Raw genomic sequence first — 22,822 nt, forward strand, 5'->3', positions numbered from 1 at the left:
AATTGGCTTCAGGAAAACCGAGATATTAATAGTAGGATCATTGTATATTCATATTAGGTGCGCGTGTAATTTCCGCACGGCAGCATCGCTTCGAAGCATCTTTACTGTCTCTGTCTCGCCCATCTCGGTAACGCGATAGTGTCGTTGTCAGTAAATAAGAAGGCGGTCTTCGAACGTGCCTCTTCCAATCTACGTTAATTATTGGCGGCCGGATTATTAGCCTCACGTTACACAGTGGGCTAAACTCGAAAAAAGCTGGCCAAAAGTAATAACTCGAAAACATGACGTTTTAGAAAAAAATGTTTCAAATAAAAGTTATAGGGTTTTAAATCAGGTATTAGATAATAATACTAGTATCACCTTGAATAGCGTTGCCAAGGTCACGCAAAGGTCACCTTGAATTTTTTAAATGGGAACCTCCAGTTTTCATTAGATATTTTTGTAGCTTACCTCAAGAGCTTTTCAGAACACTATAACAAAGTATTTATCCGTTAAATACTTCGAAGTTATGAAGCTTAAAAGTTACAGTCGCTACCGCGCCGCGTCGTACGTTTCGCGGCATTTAAAAATTGCACGGTGATCTGTACATGATCTTGACAACACTATCAAGGTCATACTGGTATTGCTATGTAATGCTTCACTTAAAAACCTACAACTTTCATTTCAAACATTTTTTACCAAAACGCCAACTTTTCGAGTTATTACGATATGAAAATTAAAATGAAACATCCTGTATATAACCCAAAGGTGTGCGTTGGTGTGCACAATTCAAACGGAAATACTTAGTTTGAATCCTACACAAGATGATAAAACAAGAATCCCAAACAGCCTTTTACAGCTATTTAAAAAAATGATATTGAACTTTACTTCTTTCTTATATTTTAAGAAACCAAAAACTTAGATTAACACAAATTGATGAACAAACATTTTTAATGGTTATAACTGTTTGGGAAAAGAGTTTCAATTCTATTTATAGAGTAAAAAGCAAAATTACTTGCATCCGCATACAAGAATGTAAGCTATAGCCTATACTCATTCATAATTCGTTTTTCGGAACATTAACGCGTTGCCTCCTATTAATTGTTGATTAATGGGAAGGAAATTTTTCCTACGAAACTCCATTCACATTTTTGAAAATACTGATATCCATAAATCAAAAAAGGTCGAAATGCACAGATTTCCAAGAGTTGAAAAAATTCGACTTTTGGCCAGCTTTTTTCGATTCTAGCCCACTGTGCGTTGGCAAGACTCGACAGAAACATGACAGAACGACACACGGAAATCGTCAGAGATTACATCTCCCTGGTGCCAATTAATATGTATTGATTTGGATGTAACTTTATTAGATAACTCGACAAAAGTAAAAAAACTAACTTTTGAGTTATGTAACGCTCAGGAAAAGATCCTAAAATTGGTTACGATAATAAGATTATAAAATCGAGAAAAGTATACAAGCGTAATTTAAAAGTTAGATCTTTTAAGGCTAAAATAATATGTCTCGCTAGATAAATTGTCAAGCCGAAAGACACTTGCTGTCGAGCGTTTAGTCATCTCGAGCGAGTAGAAATTGAATTCCGCGAAATATCTGTCCTCTCTTCTCGTATGAGAAAAATGAGACCCTTGACGATGAAATCGAAACCATTCCTGGCGCGATCCGGTATCCCTGTCCACTTTCCCGATGAACGCCACGGCAGCGATCATCCACTTTCTTGAGGCACGTCCGACCCTTTTTTTCTTCTTGCGTCCTTTCGCGTAGCCATAGATGCTCCACTTTCCACTTCATCATGTCTCCTCTTTTTTCATCGTGAAATGCGCGGATAAAAGATTATAATTTCAATGCAATTATAATTGATTTTTCTAGGGGTATTCTAGTGTAGCATGTCAGAAAAATCGAATTTTTTGGCATATTTTGCAAGTATATGGTATGGAAAATATGTCTGCGAGAAGATTTAGCCCGATTCGCAAAATTAACAAAGTAATAGCACCTAATAGAAAATAACCTCTGGCGCGCGCTCGGCGGTTGGACCGCGCGGCACACAACAGAGCATTGTGTTAGTATTTTAGGTAGGATCGGAAGATCGTTATTCTTTGAAGGTCGTACATTTGAATTGGAGCCTTTGTATAGTACAGGTTATATAGTACAATGAATCTCTAAATTCATTGATTTGGACTTTTGCTCCAAAACATCTCCATGCTGGCGTGAAAGTTGTTGAAATAGCAACATTCTTGGCAGTTATAATTTTCAATAAAGGATTTATGCCAATTTTAAAACTTATGAACGTGATGGGAGTTAGTATTGGTCAGCAAGCGGTGATGTACGCAAACTCCCGGAACGAAGCTCGTATCACCCGCTCGGAGCGGCGCTCCACTAACTTCTCTCGAGATCAGAGAATGAATCGCAGGGAAGAGAGATCAGCTCTGCAGGACTTCTACGAACAAGAGGAATGTCCCCTGTATGGCCCTGGACTAGCCGATTGATCGTAAGTAACATTATCTCTACGTAATCAGTATGAAAAACTTTAAACGTGTTTTTCTCGAAACCATGTTTTTCAAATTGGTTCCCATGATATCTCAAAAACCAGTTAATCAATTGACTCAGGCTTTTGCACACATCTTCAGTATATGTGTGGCTATAGCCCCTTACCACAATCAAGTCGAAATATTGTTTTTTGGAATTTCTACAGCCCTTCAATGGTGAAAAAAATGGTACAAATCGAAACTTAATTTTCTCAATGAAGTCATGTTTTAAATTTTCAACTTTTTTTTTTCATTCTGGTACCTGCTATAGCCACACTCATACTAATTAAGAATCTCTTTGGTTTGTTTGTTTCAGATGAGCAGAATAGCTGAAATCATGGGAACCATGGACCAACTTTGTTTTTCATGTTCTTATTTAATATCATGTGCAGCGCTTATTTATAGTTATTGTCTACTACAAAAATTTGGAAACATACACTAAATATGTATGAATAAGCAGGGAAAACCCTGCCTCAAAAAACCTTATACTTTTTTCAAAAAAATTTCACCAAAATAGCATACAAATTCCGCTTTTACACTAGAATACCCCCTTAATAAAGTTGCTGATTGAATCAACGACTCCAAAATCAACAGGTACCAGTCTGGTGTCCGCTCTGATTAAGATCCGAGGTCGCGACCGAGTCAAAAGAAATTCGGTCAACATGGTCTCGACAAGGAGTAATCGAGCGTTCTAGACGTACCGCTAATTCGTCGCGATCCGAAAACCGAGAGTGAGCCGAAACCCCGTCGTGCCGAAAGGTACCCCCAGACAAATCGGTGGGTCAAGGTTCGCTGAGATTGATCGGCGACTGGAACGGTCGATCGTTCGTCTCGCCTCGCCCCGTCCTGTCACGTGTACAATTCCCGAAACACGCGAATCTGTCGGTCGGCTCTCACCGCAATCTTCCGACAACGGGCCGCAAGAAGAGCGATCGGGCAAAACGCGTCATCGCGCGCGGCGCAAAACCGCCGGTTTCAGGTGCAGCTTTCACATTCTCGCGCGTCTCGACCAACCGAAGAGCATTGCCCTACAGGTGCGGTGCTCATCCACCTTCAACCGGACCGATCAACGGCGTGGCGCGCAAATTTTTTCGTCCGTCAGTTATTTTATGAATTCAACGTTCGGTTTCACCAGCTTTCCATGAGACAGACCGTTAAGCCTTTAATAGTCACGAAATGCGATTCGTTTTATCACGTAATCGTTAACTTATGATTCCCCTTTGTAATGAAATCTTTTCAAAGAACCAAGTTGTTTAAAAATGAAAGAACATATGACCAAATAGCTATTCTCAAGATTTTCAAGATAGAAAGTTCAAAGAGCTCATATCGTTCAAACTCGTAGTCAACGGACGCGTTGTTAGTCTGGATGCGCTATACGCGGAGGAAAAATGTGCGAATTGCGACGTCGCGATCTACACGGCTGCAATTGCGCAATTGATCTCCGTGCAGGTAATTTCCTGAAATTACGAATCCCAGGCGAATTAATTAGCGTCGCCGCGGTAAATAAGTTAATCGCCGTGCACTAGCAAAAATACAAACGACGAGGAGGGCGTTGGTCCCCGGATGACGCGGCTGCGTCGCATTCTCGCGCAAAGATGCGGCAGCGTGAGCTCTCGCGATGCACCTGCATCGCGCAGAAGCCGCCGTGCATTTCCGTTGCATCACCGCGGACGACCACAAGTACCGTGGCGCGTTGCGACGTGCAAAAACATAATTTACAACAGTGGCCATGCAACGTGCGAGAACGAGACGAAGCGTACCACTGGCTTTCTCTCTTCGGTCTTCTCACTCTTTTCCTCCCCTTTTTACAAAATTAAACAATTTTGTGTTAATTTTCTCATAACTAGTTCATTTTTCATTGGAAAGGCTGATTCTCTAAATTTTACGTGATCACACGGTCAACGTATATAAATTGAAATATTTGTTTCAAGTTCAAAAGTCACAAATGACACGATAAATTACGAAATAAATTTGCGAAATTCTCAACAAGATTCTCGCAGTTGCGACGTCGAGTTTGTCTCGATGTCGACACCGCGCTAAGTTGAACAAGCATCATTGGAGAATGCATTCTCAACAGTTCTCGAGAAAACCTCCTGAAACTGCGGAGAGAAATAAAGCAAACATGCTTCCCTTGTCCAAGAAGGAAAGAAAAGAGGGATGAGAGGGACGAAAAGAAACGAGGGGACAGATATACGTCTCTCCCTCGCCTTCCAGGTGTGCGATTGCTTCTAATTGCCTGCTCGGTGGCCCCGAGGTGCCTCCAAAGTGAAATTGCAGCAACACGGGTCACGTGAGGAGAAGGCAACGGGACCGAATAAAAGGAAGACACCGCGAGGAAACGCGCGACGTGTACACGAGGACGAAGACGAAGACTCGGAGGATCGTGATGGAGAACAGCGAGAACGATCCCGAACATTTTTACTAATTAACCTGCGGTGCGTCGCGGTGCTGCGACGCGCCCTTTTATATCGCGCCGAGAGCCTCGCGTCACTTTCACGGCGTTCAAATTCGATGAACGTTCTGCGGTAAATCTTCGTGCAAAATACAAGATACGAGCTCCTCGTACTTCCTACGTAGCAGAGGTAAACCAGTTTTGCCCGCACGGAACTCAAAGTTCCTCCTCCCCGAAGTACGATCGAGACGTTACGATACTGCTTGATCATGCAAGTATCATATCGCGCCTGTCAGTCGGTTCGATAATGTCATAAATTATTAATTTCGCATTTGGAACTTCGGAGCGAACGTGATATCACGAATGTTACATTTATACGTTGATCAATGTGATGATGTTGATTCGAGCCGTAGAAAAATGTGAACAAAGAGGAATTATCCTTGACTAATAGCCGCGATCATTACACTCTCGTGTTGCCACGATTATTCTTATTATCGTTAGAATTTACGACTCAATTCTATGCAACCTCGAGGAGCCCCGACAGATCCGTCGTGCCGATTGCGAGAGCCATAGACACTCCGCGAAAGAATCGCGTCCGCGGCGGAGATAGCGTCTTAATCACGATCCTCGCCCCGAAAGGAAGTTGGCCAGTCACGGGAACGAAGGTCGCGCGTAACATCCCCTATCGGCGGGATTTTTTATCTGGAAATGATCATCCGCGCGAGTAGCGGCCGTCGGCGGCGGGCAGGCCGATCGAAGTAACCGATAACCGTTTAATGCGCTCATTAAAATAAAATGTAAATCGTGCCGCACCGGTCCAAGGTCTGCCGTCGCCGCGCCGCTTAAAACGTCACTCCCGGCCGGTCGCGAGAATAAAACGAGCGCGTAGGAGATCATAAGTCGCCACAATTAATATCCAGCGGCCCGCAATAACCTCTGCCGGTACGGGATCCCCGAACATGAACACGATTCACCGCGAGGGAGACAGAGGGAGAGAAAGAAAAGGGAGACGCGGGGTGGCAGGAGAGGAAGGGCGAGCACGAGGGAGAACGGCGATTTTTGCAGCATTTTTGCGGCCCGCACGGCAACTTCGTTATTGATGACCGCGATGTTGAGCGCTGAGAATAAAGAAGGTAGGCGTTTCCACCCTCGGTTTCGCCTCGCGAATCCCGCGCAACGATCTCTTCGCAGCGCGAACGTTTTTCACTTTACGAGGCTGTTACTTGCGAGGCGTAGCCTCGAAGGTAGTATAGTCGCCGCGATTCGAAGCCGTGCGCGCACCGCCGCTCGTCGTCTTGTAAAAGTCAATATTTATGAGGGTGCTAACCACCGTCATCGCTCATCCCGACTCGTTAACCGGCTCTCGGCCGGCGCGGCTTTGTGTTAACATCCGAAGGACAGGCATCCTCTCTTTATTGTCAGCCCTAAAGAAAACACATCCACTGCCACGCCACGCGATTCTGATGCCAGTGAATTCAGCTGCTGCCGTTGCTGCTGCTGCTGCAGCTGAATGCAGCATGGTACGTGCCTGGCCTCCGGCCCGTGCCAAAGATCGCGCTCGCCTATCAGCGCGTTCGCACTAATCACCCGCACTGTATCTTCTGTCGCGTTGTGTTAAATAAATTCTCATTTAGTTTCACCGATCTTGCTCCGTGTAACCGAAATTTTAACTCTCCCGAAACTTAATAAATTATCTAAAATGTCAATAATTGATCTATCGAAATGTCAGTCGTCAGAAAAGGTTTCATCGAATTATCGTTAAAATTGACACTAGCCGACAACAAAATAATGCCAAGGCTCGCGTTTTGGATTAGGCTCATTGTGACAATTGAAAATTTACATTTGACCGCTCTTAATATTCATCGCGCGCTGTCCCACTTGAAAAGATTACACTCGTGCTACCATAATTGCGACACAAGACGGCGAAAGGCAAGGTGCTTCACGGAAGCCTGGTGCTCCTGTGAAGCACCTTGCCTTTCAAATACGTAGCAAGGTAAGTTGGTTCAGCTGCCGCCATCTCTCACCGACCCGCTCAGCCTTCCATTCGCTCGTTCGCTTTTAGCGCGTCGATAAGAACGTACTCATGCTATACTTTCATATATACCGTAATACAATACCGCGAACCATAGATCTTAGAATTAATATTTTTTCTACTCTTTCAGGATGTACATCCGGTGATTGAACTTCCTCGCAATCTCGCGTATCGCTTCCACGAACTCGAATAAAACTAACATGTTCGTATTAATAACTTACCCTTTGGCAATGCTCCGCGCTGACCCGCGACAAATCTGCAATGGGTTGAAAAATAACATCATGGAATTCGGGGTATCTCTGTGCCAACGGACGTGCGTACAATTCTTTGGCGCTGCACAATGCCTCTCGATACTCTTCCTCCGCATGCAACAGCTTCTCCGTGGCCCGGTATCTGCGATCCGTATCTGCGAAACAATTACAATTTTCAAACTGCAGCGACAATAACACTCGCGAGCTATTGGCATCTTTTCAAACAAGGTTGTTTTTCTTTTTACAATATAAACTTTAAATGAGAACTATCGTACAAAAGGAATATAAAATAAAATTTTACAAATTTATATAATTTAAATTTAATTTAAATTTCATTAAAATCACATAAAACATACAAGTAATAAGAATTACTTACCTCCAATCGCATCATATTGTCTTGCCGAGTCCTCGATGAGCAAGACTTCGTTATACAGCAGAGCTACATCGGCTGCGGGATCGATCTCGGCCCTCGAGCCTGCAAGCAGCAATTTAGGTCTGCAAACTCGATATTTCAAAAGTACCGGGGCAACCACGGTGGAAATAGCTCCGGGCGACGAGGCAGATAACTGCAACAGACAAAAAGAATCGAGCCATCGCATAAGAACATTGTCTATTTCGCTCGAATCGAACAATCAGCGCTCACTCGATCGATCGATAAATAATTTATATATTAGGGGTGTGATTTAGTTTTGAGGGTTTTTTTGCTGAATGAATACCTTAATCAAAACATTTTCCTTCGTTTTCTATAACTTTTTCCCATCTTTCTGGCAAGAGATGGATTCCACCACGATAAAATCACTCTTCTTTTCAGTCGATCCATTCGTCGACGAATTTTCGCACTTCTTCCAAATTATGAAAGTGTGTATCCTCTGAAGCGTGTTGCATCGACCGGAACAAATAATAATCGCATGGAGCGATGTCCGGAGAATACGCGGGGTGCGGTAAGACTTGCCATTCAAGCTCTAATAGTATTTCTTTCACTGATAACGCAACGTCAGGTCGAGCGTTGTCACGAAGAAGAATCACTTTCCGTCGTTTACTCGCAATTGGTGGTCGTTTTTGGTCCAAGGCTTGCTTCAACTTGTACAATTGGTGTCGATAACGATCAGCCGTGACAGTCTCATGCGGATTTAACAGCTCATAGTACACTATCCCACCAAATACGGAGCATTACTTTTGAACCGTCAATATTGCGTCTCGGAGTGGATGTTGATGGTTCGCCTGGATCCACCCATGATTTTCCGCGTTTCGGATTATCAAAATAGATCCACTTTTCATCCCCAGTAACGATCCGAGACAAAAGACTCTTCTTTTTTGGCCTGGCGATCAACGAAATGCAAATGTTCAACCGGTTCGCAATGGCACTTTCCGATAATTGATGTCGAACCCATTTTCCTTCTTTCTGAATTTTTCCCATTTCATGTAAATGTTTCGTAACTGTTGTACGATCAACATTTAATGCTCTGGCAAGAGATGGATTCCACCACGATAAAATCACTCTTCTTTTCAGTCGATCCATTCGTCGACGAATTTTCGCACTTCTTCCAAATTATGAAAGTGTGTATCCTCTGAAGCGTGTTGCATCGACCGGAACAAATAATAATCGCATGGAGCAATGTCCGGAGAAGACTTGCCATTCAAGCTCTAATAGTGTTTCTTTCACTGATAACGCAACGTCAGGTCGAGCGTTGTCACGAAGAAGAATCACTTTCCGTCGTTTACTCGCAATTGGTGGTCGTTTTTGGTCCAAGGCTTGCTTCAACTTGTACAATTGGTGTCGATAACGATCAGCCGTGACAGTCTCATGCGGATTTAACAGCTCATAGTACACTATCCCACCAAATACGGAGCATTACTTTTGAACCGTCAATATTGCGTCTCGGAGTGGATGTTGATGGTTCGCCTGGATCCACCCATGATTTTCCGCGTTTCGGATTATCAAAATAGATCCACTTTTCATCCCCAGTAACGATCCGAGACAAAAGACTCTTCTTTTTTGGCCTGGCGATCAACGAAATGCAAATGTTCAACCGGTTCGCAATGGCACTTTCCGATAATTGATGTCGAACCCATTTTCCTTCTTTCTGAATTTTTCCCATTTCATGTAAATGTTTCGTAACTGTTGTACGATCAACATTTAATGCTCTGGCAAGAGATGGATTCCACCACGATAAAATCACTCTTCTTTTCAGTCGATCCATTCGTCGACGAATTTTCGCACTTCTTCCAAATTATGAAAGTGTGTATCCTCTGAAGCGTGTTGCATCGACCGGAACAAATAATAATCGCATGGAGCAATGTCCGGAGAAGACTTGCCATTCAAGCTCTAATAGTGTTTCTTTCACTGATAACGCAACGTCAGGTCGAGCGTTGTCACGAAGAAGAATCACTTTCCGTCGTTTACTCGCAATTGGTGGTCGTTTTTGGTCCAAGGCTTGCTTCAACTTGTACAATTGGTGTCAATAACGATCAGCCGTGACAGTCTCATGCGGATTTAACAGCTCATAGTACACTATCCCACCAAATACGGAGCATTACTTTTGAACCGTCAATATTGCGTCTCGGAGTGGATGTTGATGGTTCGCCTGGATCCACCCATGATTTTCCGCGTTTCGGATTATCAAAATAGATCCACTTTTCATCCCCAGTAACGATCCGAGACAAAAGACTCTTCTTTTTTGGCCTGGCGATCAACGAAATGCAAATGTTCAACCGGTTCGCAATGGCACTTTCCGATAATTGATGTCGAACCCATTTTCCTTCTTTCTGAATTTTTCCCATTTCATGTAAATATTTCGTAACCGTTGTACGATCAACATTTAATGCTCTGGCAAGTTCTGAAGTGGATTCTGTTGGATTTTCGTGCAATAATGCTTGCAAATCTGCATTTTCAAGCTTTCTTGGTTGTCCCGAGCGTTCTTTGTCCTTCACCACTTTTAAAGCGTCTAAACCAGTATTCACACGTCTTAATTGATGGGGCAGAATCACCATAAGTTTCCACAAGAATTCTATAACCGTCAGCCGCAGTTTTCTTCTGATTAAAAAACAAAAGCAACGCATGTCGAAAACGCTGTTTCGGAAGTTGCATTTTTACGATGATATGAACACGACTGTTATTGCATCTATTGCTATAATGCTACTAAATGTGATGGATAATGTCAAGACTGTAAGAAACAACAGTTATCGGAAACAGCTATTGGAACAAACTGACACTACAGCCATCTGTTGCAAAACCCTCAAAACTAAATCACACTCCTAATATAATATTTTCAATCTGTTACTACATAGAACAGATCTATAAATATAAATCCTTATCAATGGATTGAATTATCGCTCAATAATCTTGCTTGTAAAAAGGAATGCTACAGATCTTAACTTGGCGCGGTAGCCGTGACCAGTTAATCCCGCGAAATCTCAAAAACAGCGTGCAATTAAGCCGGGTCCAGCCGATATTTATGGTCTGACAATGCAAGCAGCGGCGTGAAGAAGAATCAGATAAACTGCGAGGGAGCCCAAAAGTTTACATCAGGCAAGAATCGTGCGTCGACCTTTTGGTGGCCCCTTCGCACGGTTCAAGTCCGCCACGGCGACTCCCCCGAACGCTCGTCGCGTCGCGTATGAATATGTATATTACGGTAATTGTCAGACCGTAATTCGCGCGAATTCTCCAGAAATTCCGACATACGGGGAAGGCGCGGCGAAAGTACAGTTGCTTTCTTGTACAGTAAATCCGCGATTTAACGAACTGAGGGCGGAGGAGTTGTCAGCTGAAACTGACTGTCCGTTAAAGTGCAAATGAACTCTTTCGTGTCTTCGGACGCGCGCACGTGTACGTACACTCAACATTATTCAAATGGCTCGATGATATTCATATTGTAACGCATAAATAATTTCGTGACGCATCGGAAAATGAAAGGTTAACACATTTTCGCATTCTTACGTCGCGTAACGAGCAACTATCTTTCTCGTCAACCGTAATTAAACAACGCGACCCCGGCAGATCGGGGGGTCTTAATCGACACGACGAAAAACGGGAATGTAATCGTGCATTACCGTTGCTCGATGCCCACCGAGCCTTAGTTTACAACCTTACGGGTCATCTTACGGCGTCGATGGCGATTATCGCTGCCCCGTTGCGACCGTCCCGGACAATGCAATTTAATCGTGCTTTATAGCGATATCAAGTATAGTTTACGCCGACATCGAACGCCGATATGTTTCTAATCGCGGTGCACAGACCTACACCGGCTACACAAACGTTCCTCTTACGAGTCCGAATAATCGCCGGCTCGTACCGGGAGGGGAACGGGATTAAAGAAAGATGATATGGTACGATCACACGATCTCCGAGATCGACGATACAATCGCTATGATTCGGTGGAATCCGGCAGTAAGAAGGCGTATACACTTGAGTATACCGTTAATCAGACTGCGCTTTTTATCCCCTTTTTAATACAACGCGCGACCGATTCCGGCATTCGGCGTTTTCCTCGACATTTACATACGAATACGAGTATGGGTTTAAGATAGGTGCATTCTTCCCGGCAAAGTCCAGACAGATGTAAAATAACGCGAAGCAGGTCGCCGTTAAGAACGCCGTATTAATTAATTAATACTCTCGCATCGTCACGCCGCCGTTGTAACGGACTGCAATGTAATTTCCTAATCCCCGTATTCGCACATGCATATTATTCTTTCAGAACTCAACCGCCAACATGCTGTGTTTGACACGTTGTGCAAATATCGCGTGAGTTCGTAATAAACACCGAACAATTCCAATTACGAAACAACATTTCACAACACTATCATAATTCGCTTTATTATCCCTCTTGGGTTTAATCGTCGATGAAATCATCTCGCGAGAAATCATCTTGTTATCGATTTCAGAATTACCTAAACCATCGTGCCGATGACGGACGGATGGTTTCACAGGTCTGCGATAATTGGGACGATCCATCTTCGCGGCGGCCGCGTAATTTGGATCATTACGTTTGTACGTACGATGTTTCACGCGATGTTATTTAATGTGCAAAAACGGTTGCTCGCGAAAGCACGACGCGAAGTAAAGATTACCGAATCCACAAGTATAATCTGCGTCGTCGGGAAGATTCATGACGGGAGTCTGGAGGAGTAATGTCCGCGCGGGGCGCACCGACTTTGTATTTACGTGCTCAGGGAACACGCATTATTCCTCCCCCCCACAAGCTCGAACGCGCCCCGATACGTACGTACATGTGTAGGTACTGTCAATCAGAGAGAGGAGAGCGCACGCCCACTCTCGCTTTTAATAAAGCCAAACCGGAATCGTAAAGCTGAATCTAAATTGCATAATTATACCGGTCTACGTTTCTCCCTCGTTCCAGCACGGACGACTTTTATCTCTCTTTCTTCCACCTCCCTTCGATCCTCCTTTTATTCAGCTCCTTCTTTCGTGCTCTTTTCTATTCTCCGTGCCTCTCGCGAACCAGGATCGAGAGAATAATGACGTGAAATCGACCAGTACAAGCGTATGTCGAAGCAAATGGCCTCAGATGTGTGAGTAGTAGCCAAAATATGGTGCATTATAGAAAATATGCTGCATTATATAATAATACTGTTACATAGCATACGTAATATACATGCGTACGGTGTAAACTAATGCATTTGCGGCTATATGCTCAAACTCGTTTCTCGTTATTCGCGAATACCTTTTGCCGACAATGTCGAACAGGCAAGTTTCTAACAGGCTCCGGCTAAATTGTCTGTCCGTTGCACGCGAATGCATGAACGGTTTAAAGGTCAGTAGTAGTTATGACAAAATGAAATAAGAGCACAATGAGCAATCGACATCTTTGTAACACCGGCAGCCCGGCACTTTCACCGGTTCTCAAAATGAAATCTGAAAAGCAAGCAGCAAGACCACCGGTAATATCCTTGATAAAGACTTCGTTTAAATGTCCGAGAGAGAAAGATGAACCGAGGCACAATAACGAACGACGACGCGGCTCATTTGTTCTTCCGGTTAGCCAGAAATGGCTCTTTGAGATTCGCTCTCAGAATTTACTTTCTTCCCATCCGGGCATCGCCTCCTCGTCCAATTATTCAGTTCACTGAATTCGCCGATGCGAGGCCGCACGACGCAAAGTAAAAAGATTTGCGTCTCGGACCGAGATACGTTCGCGACAAGATAACGCGCCGCGTGGCACGTCAAGCTTGCGTATCCGCGAATCCGTCACCGGCTATTCAACGTATTCTCGTGGAGAATTGTTTGGTGAATCATCTGGCCGACGTCGTCGCGCTTTTCCCGCCACGGCGATCGATGCACCGTGTGCACGATGCACGAGCGTGAGTCGCGCGTACATGACACACGTAATCTCGGCTACAGTCGCCGGATCAACGTAACAATCGCGAAGGCGGAATCGCGTACGTGTTCGTGCGCGTGTCGACACGTCTGCAGAATTTCAGCGGTATAATACAGGCGCGATCCAATCAAGCGGGCTCTACGAACTGGTTTTTCGTCTCCTTGCTCGCGCGTGACAGATGATGGATTCCCATCAGCCACGTTAAATATGCAGGTACGCGTGTGTACGCGTGTAGCGCCTCATTCGAAACGAAACGTGCCTGCACAGGCATCCTGTCCCTCCCAGACTCATTACGAGACAATGAGCGTCGTTACATCGATCACAAGCCAGGGCATTCTGCCGAGGCGGAAGAGAACCGACTATTTCGCGACGGATGAGCAGTAGTGGATTTCGAGTTCCCAACGAGTTCTCCGGTACGTCGTTAAAATAATCATTCTAGTTGCAAAATTATATTTGCCATGTGTTTTCACGTACGTGTGCAAGATCTCCTCTTGCCGTAGAGACGTAGAGTACAGGTATGGCGTAAGCTGAATAACGTGCTGCGCGGTACAACTTCATTTGTCAAGGCGCCAAGGTGGTTCATCCAGCAGAGAAATTCGCATAATAGAGGCACTTGCATCAAGCCCGCCGTTTATCCTTGTAATTGCGATCAGGAAGACGAAGGATAATTAGAGTGAGACCAGAAATCCATGAAACAGGAGACCTGAGAAATGATGCGACTGCAAACTCGTAGTTTCACCTCTCGATTTTACGGAAAATTATCAATTTCTCGGCACAGAATTTATTGTTCGCACATTGTTCGGGGTTAAAAATACTGGAACGTTTATTATTTTCAATTCATGCTTCCTATCGTTTGAACAAATCGAGTAGTTGTTTTATTTAAGCATCGTTGCTCCTTACTGAAGTCAAATTTGTCACTTTAGTAAATCACATCTCCGATGTCATTATTCATTCAGCCACGCCGGAGGAGAATTAGAATAGAATGACCAGGACGGATGATTACTCGACCACGAGCCTGTGTCCGACATTATTTCATAAACATTGTTTGAACGCGTCCACTTCGCTCAAGGCATTTTGCTACAGTATAATGTTATCTTCTGAGGATAATGCGACACTTGCTTTGCGAGACGTTAAGCAGCGGCTCACAAACGCACGAGCAAGTTTAAGAATCTGCATCATTGCCGGTTCTCAAAAAACGAATTTCGAAAAGATTTAGAGATGAATTCATAAGAAGACGTTAATTTTCCTTCACGGCTTGTTTCATTAGTCGTTTCATTATCGCGAAGCGTGGCAAGCGGATGAACGGAGTCGCGTGAGTTTGCCAAAGCACAATTGATAACCAGTAAGCTATAACAGCTTGAGAGTCGTGATCGTCATGTAACCAAGAGAACGAAGGCCATTCTCAGCAACTATATATAGCTTCACTCTGAGGTGGTACAACAAACTGCAGCGTAACTATACACACGTACACAGTCGTTACAAGTTAGACGTCTATAAACGTTATGCTTCCATAATATAGGTCGCTTCAAAATATTCCATCAACCACTATCAACGATGTCGCGAATATTTTTATTTTATAATAGTAATGGCAACAAAAATGTGAATTGCAGCTCCAAGATGAAAAAGGTATCATGAAAAACTCGATTTAAAATGCAATTTATCAGCCGATTAAAATAAATTGCACAATAATTGATCATGCGTCTACGAAGAAAAAGTGATTTTCTGCTGACAGAAGAAACTGCATCTTTGAGAACAACCAGTACACATGTCACGCTGCACCTTCACATGCCTGCAGTTTCAAGCTACTGTCAGTGTGTTCAAGAGAGTAGCAAAAAAGCATGTGCACGGCCGTGTCTGCGTGCGTCTAGATCCAGAGTGCAGGTTCCAGAGGCCTCGCCCGTGCTAGAACGACCGAACAGGCGATACACACCGAACTGCAGACCTTTCGCTCAAGAATCCGAACAAACGACCGACCGCCACGGCGACAAATGAACGCAACTCGCAAATGCGGCGGCGAGAGATCCCCTTTTTTGTCGAGAGACGGATTCGTGAGAACAGGCGTGAATGAAGAATCGTCATTCAGCACGCGCGTCCTGTTCAGTCGCGTGCGTTGCATTAAACATTCGATCCTGAAAAGCGACGTCCCGACGCTGAAATCGTTCCGCGCGAGGATTTCGACGAACGTGGAACTCTGCCTTTCAAATGGCGAGCGTCATTGGTAATTGGGAATTATTCGATCGATTGAGAGATCAAGCGCGAGATCGCAGCAAACGGCTTGCATACACGATGGAAACCTGTTTCGATATTTTACTTTCGAGGTGAAAGTTTGAAGAACGTTCGTACATTAGACGAGATACGTCAGTATTGAGAGCTTGGGTATGTCATCACCTATTATGTCAAAAGACTGCCTTACAAATCACACTGGCAACACGAAGGAACCTCGCGATAATAAAGCAATCGTTATTCTTCTGGGTAGAAAGCTGTGACCTGCAAAATGAGCGACAGGAAACGTGGATTCAGCGGAATTTCCGCTAGTTAAGTTTCGAGGCTAAAGCTCTTAATGACACTGTTTACGTTTTATGTGATCCAGTCGTGCTACCACAGGGACGTAGGAACCTTTCACATCGTGCGAATAATATGTCAATTATTAAAATGACAATACGTATGACGCGATGAGAAGTAGAATCAGATGAAGAAGGTGCCAACTACGACCTTGTTCCTAAGGACACACGAGCGACAGTTCCTACAGTACCTAGGCAACTCCTCAGCTCCTCCAAATCGCGTCGTGTCCGTCTTCCTGTGCTAATGGCAGCTGCGAGATTAGCAGCGTGAAGAGCACTTTGCTGCGAAGGCGGTGATTATCCTCATGACGACGATTTCAACGTGGCCCGGTTTGGCGAAGAGTTCCGTTTATGTCTCGGTTCCGCGCGTCCATGGCCACGTGAGTCATAACGTGGCGTGGATCATCGAAACGTTCCTTTTTTCTTTATTCTAATTTTCCTGCAGCGTGCGCTCGCAAATTGCTTTATTCGCCTCAGGTATAATAATGGCTGCTTTTTTCCTACACTCGTCGAAAAAGGGAAAGGAAGTGTTCCCGCCGCTTGGCCATAACTTATCAGCTTGATGCCTTGAGATCAATGAATATTCACTTACGCAGACGTACGCGCGCAAACGTGACGGCCTATATTTAGCTATTCGTAAATTCAGATTGTCGAGAGGCGGCGAATTGTGTACATTATTAATGGCGAATTCCGCGCGCGGCTCGATCGTTTATTATCAACAACTCGGCGCCAGTGACTGTAAAATTTTCATAGAGCCGACGTTACGTCCAAGAAAAGCGCGCGTTGCGAAATTCACGCGTTGATCTCGCTTTCATTTATCTCGAATCGAGTGCTATTTAATTGCTTTAACAGATCGCGTACATTACGATCTTAACACCATTGTCTATGTTGACGGTACATTTTCGATGCGCGCGTGAATCTTCCGCAGTTATGCAGTCGGAAACAGACACACGGCACGGCGCGTGTCTAAATTTGCCTGACCCAATGGCCAGGGGCCACTGATCTCCATCGACGAAAGTGAATTTCCAGGAAACGTCATCCCGAAGCGCGTAACCGCACGTTACGTTACTACATCGCGCCGCTCATACGCGATCGAAAATAGATTTTTCGCGCAGCGGTAGTTAAAGACCTCTCGTCTCTCATCCTGACATATACACAAAAATACGATAAAACTTGTTTAAAAATCTCGGCGAGAATGAGAAGAAAAAAGCTATTTCATTTAGTCTCTAAACTGGATTTTGATTATAATTTAATTATGGCAACATCCTCTTTCTAAGTTTATAAATTAATTTTATAACAAACGTTTTATCGCCCTTAGATACTTTGCATTTTCGATTTCATACATTTCAACCATTCGTTCAGAAACGTTCTGAAAGGTCGGTGTTCTTCTCATCTCGTAGCCGGAAAACATGCAAAGAGGATGGTCGTATAGATACACATATACAATAATATCGTAGATAATAATAGAGGCGTGATTCATGCAACAGCGATAAGTTAAAACCAACTGCGTTAATTGGCCAGAAGATAACAGTAAAAAAGGCACGCCCACCGATCCTCTCTCTAGGTTACCAGGATGATCCTCTCCGGACGAAAAAGGCGAGACGAATGCGTCGCCGTTGGCAAGGACGATTCGCGTGGGTGGTTCCACGTGCGTGCGTGTGCCGATTTACAGTCGCGGCTTTTGCCAACGAGACGAGAGGAGGATTCATCGTGCAATAACGGATTAGTTGATATTTCATATCGGCCCGCGCATTTGATCCCGACAAAATCCTATACAATCGCAATGCGATAACGGGAACAATATACGATCGGCATGACCTTACGAATCACCGCAAAGAACGCATTAACTTCCACGTTAATACACGTTTAACGATTTTGACGCGAAGGCTGCACGCAGGGTGCGCCAGATCCTCGATGTATTTATCCAGACTGTGTGTAACAATCGCGAGATAAATCGCATTGATCGGAATAATGCACGTTAATCCTGTAAGACGGACAGCTTCGAGTAGATAAACAGTTTTATCTCAAGGTATCGTAACTCTCATTGCTAAAGATTATAAGCCAACTTGTTAATTTTCTAGATTTATGTTGTCACTCTAAAGATTATATCACGAAAAATTATATCACAAATATATGATTATTAGTGTGTAATTAATATCTCCCCTATCAATAGAGCTTTTGCAATAGCCTTATCAATAACCTCTGTGAAGTTAGCACCCCAATTGCAAAATTTTGATATAATTAATAGAGTTCTGGCTCTTCCCCAAAGAGTTCTACAGTTCCTGATACGTTTTGAAAAGAGTTCCGGCGATTAAATATAAAAAATCAGGATTTGAAGATATGGGGTGCCAACTTCACGTTTTTGCGAAAGGAAAATTGGTCATAACTTTTTTATTTCAAGCCGGAGCCAAAAAAGTTCTAATACTTTTCGATGGAACTCTTGTAGCGCTATTCAGAACCCTCAAGAAAATATTAAAAAGTTTTCTTCGTTTAGAAGAAATTAAACAATTTCTCTTCTGGAAATGAAAAATCGCTAGAACTCTTTTAGTTTTGGTTTGTGCGCTTCGAGTCTTAATAATAATCGTTAGAACTCTTGAAGAGCTATCCAGAACTCTCATCAGAACTCCGAATTTGTTTAAAACATTTTTCAACCCGAAGGACTTAGAAATGTTCAGGTCGAGAAACTAAAATTGACGAGAACTCTTTCAGTTTTGGTTTTAGCGCTTCGACTCGGTAATACTTAAGGAGACGGGCCTCCTCACCGATTTCCTTCTAACTTTGCAATATCGTTTACTTTGATGAAAAAATACGATTGCGAGAAGGAAAATCGTCGCTCTCAACTAGAAAGAAAGTTATCACCTACTGAAAAATGACAGTTTCGGGGTTAGGATATATTGTAACTTCCACGCAGTACTTTTGGACATAGTTTGTTTGCGCGTGCGCGCAAACAAACTATGTCCAAAAGTACTGCGTGGAAGTTACAATATAAAACCTTGCTATGCGTGGAACCTCGCTTCACATGAATTGAAGACCTATTTGGGATCGTTTTTTTTTTATTTTTTAATAGAACATAACTTAATACATAGTGATAGAGTTCTTAATAGAGCATAAGTTAATACATAAGGAAGTACAGTATCCAAAGTGCAATAATAAATTAGAACTTAATACAAGTAATTTCTTATTTCGCTGCCGAAAAGTATTTTACGAGAAAAATAAGCACAAAAAGTACGTCAAGAGACAATGTTCCTTCAAAGCTTCTGCAAACGTTGATACATGGTTCGACATAATATTTTAGTTTTAATTTTTTGAGCTCCTCGGGTCGAAAAAGGTTTTTAACAAATTCGGAGTTCTGTTGATAGTTCTGGGTAGCTCTTCAAGAGTTCTACCGATTATTATTAAGACTCGAAGCGCACAAACCAAAACTGACAGAGTTCTAGAGATTTTTCATTTCCAGAAGAGAAATTTTCTAATTTCTTCTAAACGAAGAAAACTTTTTAATATTTTCTTGAGGGTTCTGAATAGCGCTACAAGAGTTCCATCGAAAAGTATTAGAACTTTTTTGGCTCCGGCTTGAAATAAAAAAGTTATGACTAATTTTCCTTTCGCAAAAACGTGAAGTTGGCACCCCATATCTTCAAATCCTGATTTTTTTATATTTAATCGCCGGAACTCTTTTCAAAACGTATCAGGAACTCTAGAACTCTTTGGGGAAGAGCCAGAGCTCTATTAATTATATCAAAATTTTGCAATTGGGGTGCTAACTTCACAGAGGTTTATCAATAGCCTATCCAGTTGCGTGATTCGTATACGAGTCTTCATCTAACTCTTGGTTCGCAAGAAAAATCCTTTGAGTTGATTCGCATCTTACTCTTATGCAATTCTTACGTAACAGTATACGTATCTCGAATGAAGTTCTTATTGAGAGAAAATCGATTAAGATTTTAATGACACTGTGCAATGGAAAATTGGACAAACAACTATGAAGTCTTTTCGTTTAACTGACGTTGCAGCTGCAATGATTTTATTTCGCAACAGCTTACGCAGCCGTAATGAGAAAGGCGCCAGCATCTTCCTAAACTCCGCAATAAATTTCTATCTGCTTTCCACATACGCAAACATTAAAGCGGCTATTTAATGCCACGCACACAATGTGTTGCAAACGAAGCGCGCCGAAGGGTTAATGACCCAAGATTTCTCCTATGATAACGACGATGCGATTAATCGTATCAAGCGTTTACGTGTGCATTTTGCGATTATTATCGCGCTAGATCTTGTCATTGAGAGTTGAGGGATCTTCAAACGAGCCCGAGGACGGCGCGTTGGCATTGAGGCGATAAAGTTAGCCCTGAAGTGGAAATTAAAAAGAACCGTAACGGTAAATGCTTCCTCGCGATAAAGTCGGGCCAGAACTTATCGCACGACCTTGTCTTCTTTTCCAGATACTTTCTTTACGATCACGTACCGAATACATGGTCTCTCGTCCACGAGCCGATCGAGAAGATCGTTGCGTGAAGCACGAGGTAAGAGCCGTACAAATATTTACCGATCAAGAATGGACGAATGGAAAAAGTTTCGATGAGTTTCACGCTCTTAAACAAACCAGAAAGTTAGAAGCGACGTTGCGTGCCAGAAATTCGGGAGCTCGTTAAAAACATGCAAATATTATGCACGCGTTAAAGGAGACGGGTAAAGACATGTCCAAGAGCATTCCACGTGTGTTCTGCCATCGTTCATGCTCTATTTCGTCATCCAGAGAGAAATAATACAATGATCCTTGTAGAGACATATGATTATCTCAAACGCGGCCGCGAATCAGCAAGGAGCAATGCTCGCTTGTGTATACAGGTGCGTTTCGATACTTGCGTTTTCCCGTTTCGCGATACTTAATTGTACAGTGGTATAAACATCGTGTCATTAACTTCTGTTTCATGTTGACAATTATTGTGAACTTTGAGATACTTGAGTCATAAGCCGCGTAATGTAGAGAAACAATTGGCGATTTGATCATAACTTTCAAGCTAAAGGATTCACGCACGTACGTAGACACGGTATTCTCATGTCCAATGTACAATTAAATTTTATTATCACGAAGCCTGTAACTGTTATTTCAATTAAATTTTAATTCAACTTGCGAGCGCTCCCACATTATCGAAATAGTTCTATTGAATGTAATGCGGCATTTAATGTTCACATGTTGGTGTTACGATACGCTCTTGGAACAAGAACGTGATATGATCTCGAGCAACGCATAGGAAGAAAGAGAAAGCCTATATCGGGAGCCTGCACGAGCGTAAAATGAAAAGTACGAGAGCTTACACGGGATTGGCGCGACGCATTCTACACGTAATATCGCGACTTCGTTATTAAATGTCATTGCCCTCGTAAATGCAACGGCGGCCTCAGTCTCGTGTAGTTTACGATGTTTCTTGCTCATCTTCGATTTCGATTGAAAAAAAAAGAAAAAGTTTACGCGTCTTATGCATGCAGCGACGGAATTAGTCATGCACGAATGATTAACCCACTGACACGGAATGCCCGTGATAATCGCCTTCATTTGTTTCGCGGTTTGACGGAAAAGGAGGAAACTCGCGCACGTGAAAGTAACATCGTATCGGCACGCGGGCAAAAATTCCGCTTTGTTCGGCGAGTTCATAGGACGCGTTTTGCGACAGGACGCAAAATGATAAAGCGCACGTAAATCGGCGGGACAAAGTCCATTTCACGGACGATGATTTTAATTACCATTAACATGAATTCCGCGTTGTGCAGCTAATTCTCAGGAATTCTCTCGCGAGGCGTACGTCCAGCACGCGTCTTTTTAATTGTCGCGTCGATGTCTGCAATTAATTGTCGCGGTATCTGCGCCATCGTATCGCCGCGGTCTACATCCCGTTTCGCGATGTCGACTTAATTGGCTGACAGCCATTAACGTTCTGCCGATGACTAATCTCCCTGGCGGCATTCTCTTTCGTAATACGTATAAAGATACGCATACCGCTTGTACTCCGAAAATGGCACTGGAATCCCGATTTGCAAAGCGTGCGCATATAAGCTCCACTCATGCGAGGTATTCAATAACCTCTCAGCTCTAAAACGAAACCTGATCGTCTCGTTTTATAATGTACGCGATTATTCTGCTCCGGCGCATGAGAAATATTTTTTCTTTCAGAGAAAAAACGGAGAAAGGCGAATAAATTAATATTACGGAAATAAAAAGGTGAAGGAATTCGCGAGATTGTCAGAATTTATGAGTGACAGTCATAGAAGCCCGTTTGCCGAATCTCGAATGCTAAATGTTTCTACGGAAATTTCAGCGTACCGCATTGTATTATATTTTGCGAAATAATACGTTGTTGCCTTGCCAAACAAGCGTTGCATTTAGGATATATAAAACTTGCAAGAACGTGAACGTAGCATAAAGTTTATACGCAGCTAGGCGCCTTAAAGAACGCAGCATTTGGCAACTTCATTTCTCTATCTTTCTCTCTCACACATTCTGCACAGTTTGCAAAGTATTTCCATTATTTTCACTTTGCCGGCCAGTATTATGAACGTGCTGCTCGCCTGCCTGCCTGCCTGCCTGCCTGCCTGCGCGGAATACTAAATGCGAAAGATAATTGACGGAGAACGTTGCATTACAGTAGCATTGATGGCGGTGGCGGAATAATTAAGGTCTATCCCGGCCGGCAGAAATATTTATAGGAGAAAAGTAGCGATGAAATTGGAAT

At 43.3% G+C, this 22,822-nt stretch overlaps 1 protein-coding gene across 4 annotated transcripts in view; it reads right to left on the bottom strand.

Moving 5' to 3' along the window:
• The window catches only part of LOC105278915 (rho GTPase-activating protein 20), a 195,391-nt gene that overhangs the window by 146,115 nt on the left and 26,454 nt on the right, over positions 1-22,822 (bottom strand). For all 4 annotated transcript variants that reach the window (XM_026972136.1, XM_026972138.1, XM_026972135.1 and 1 more), the window contains exons 2-3: positions 7,569-7,758; positions 7,163-7,347 (exon numbers count right to left, since the gene is read on the bottom strand). In XM_026972136.1, the coding sequence (XP_026827937.1) occupies positions 7,163-7,347; positions 7,569-7,758 (375 nt within the window). The remainder of the gene's footprint in view (positions 1-7,162; positions 7,348-7,568; positions 7,759-22,822) is intronic.

The sequence above is a fragment of the Ooceraea biroi genome, chromosome 9 (genome assembly GCF_003672135.1).
Source record: "Ooceraea biroi isolate clonal line C1 chromosome 9, Obir_v5.4, whole genome shotgun sequence".
NCBI lineage: Eukaryota > Metazoa > Arthropoda > Insecta > Hymenoptera > Formicidae > Ooceraea > Ooceraea biroi.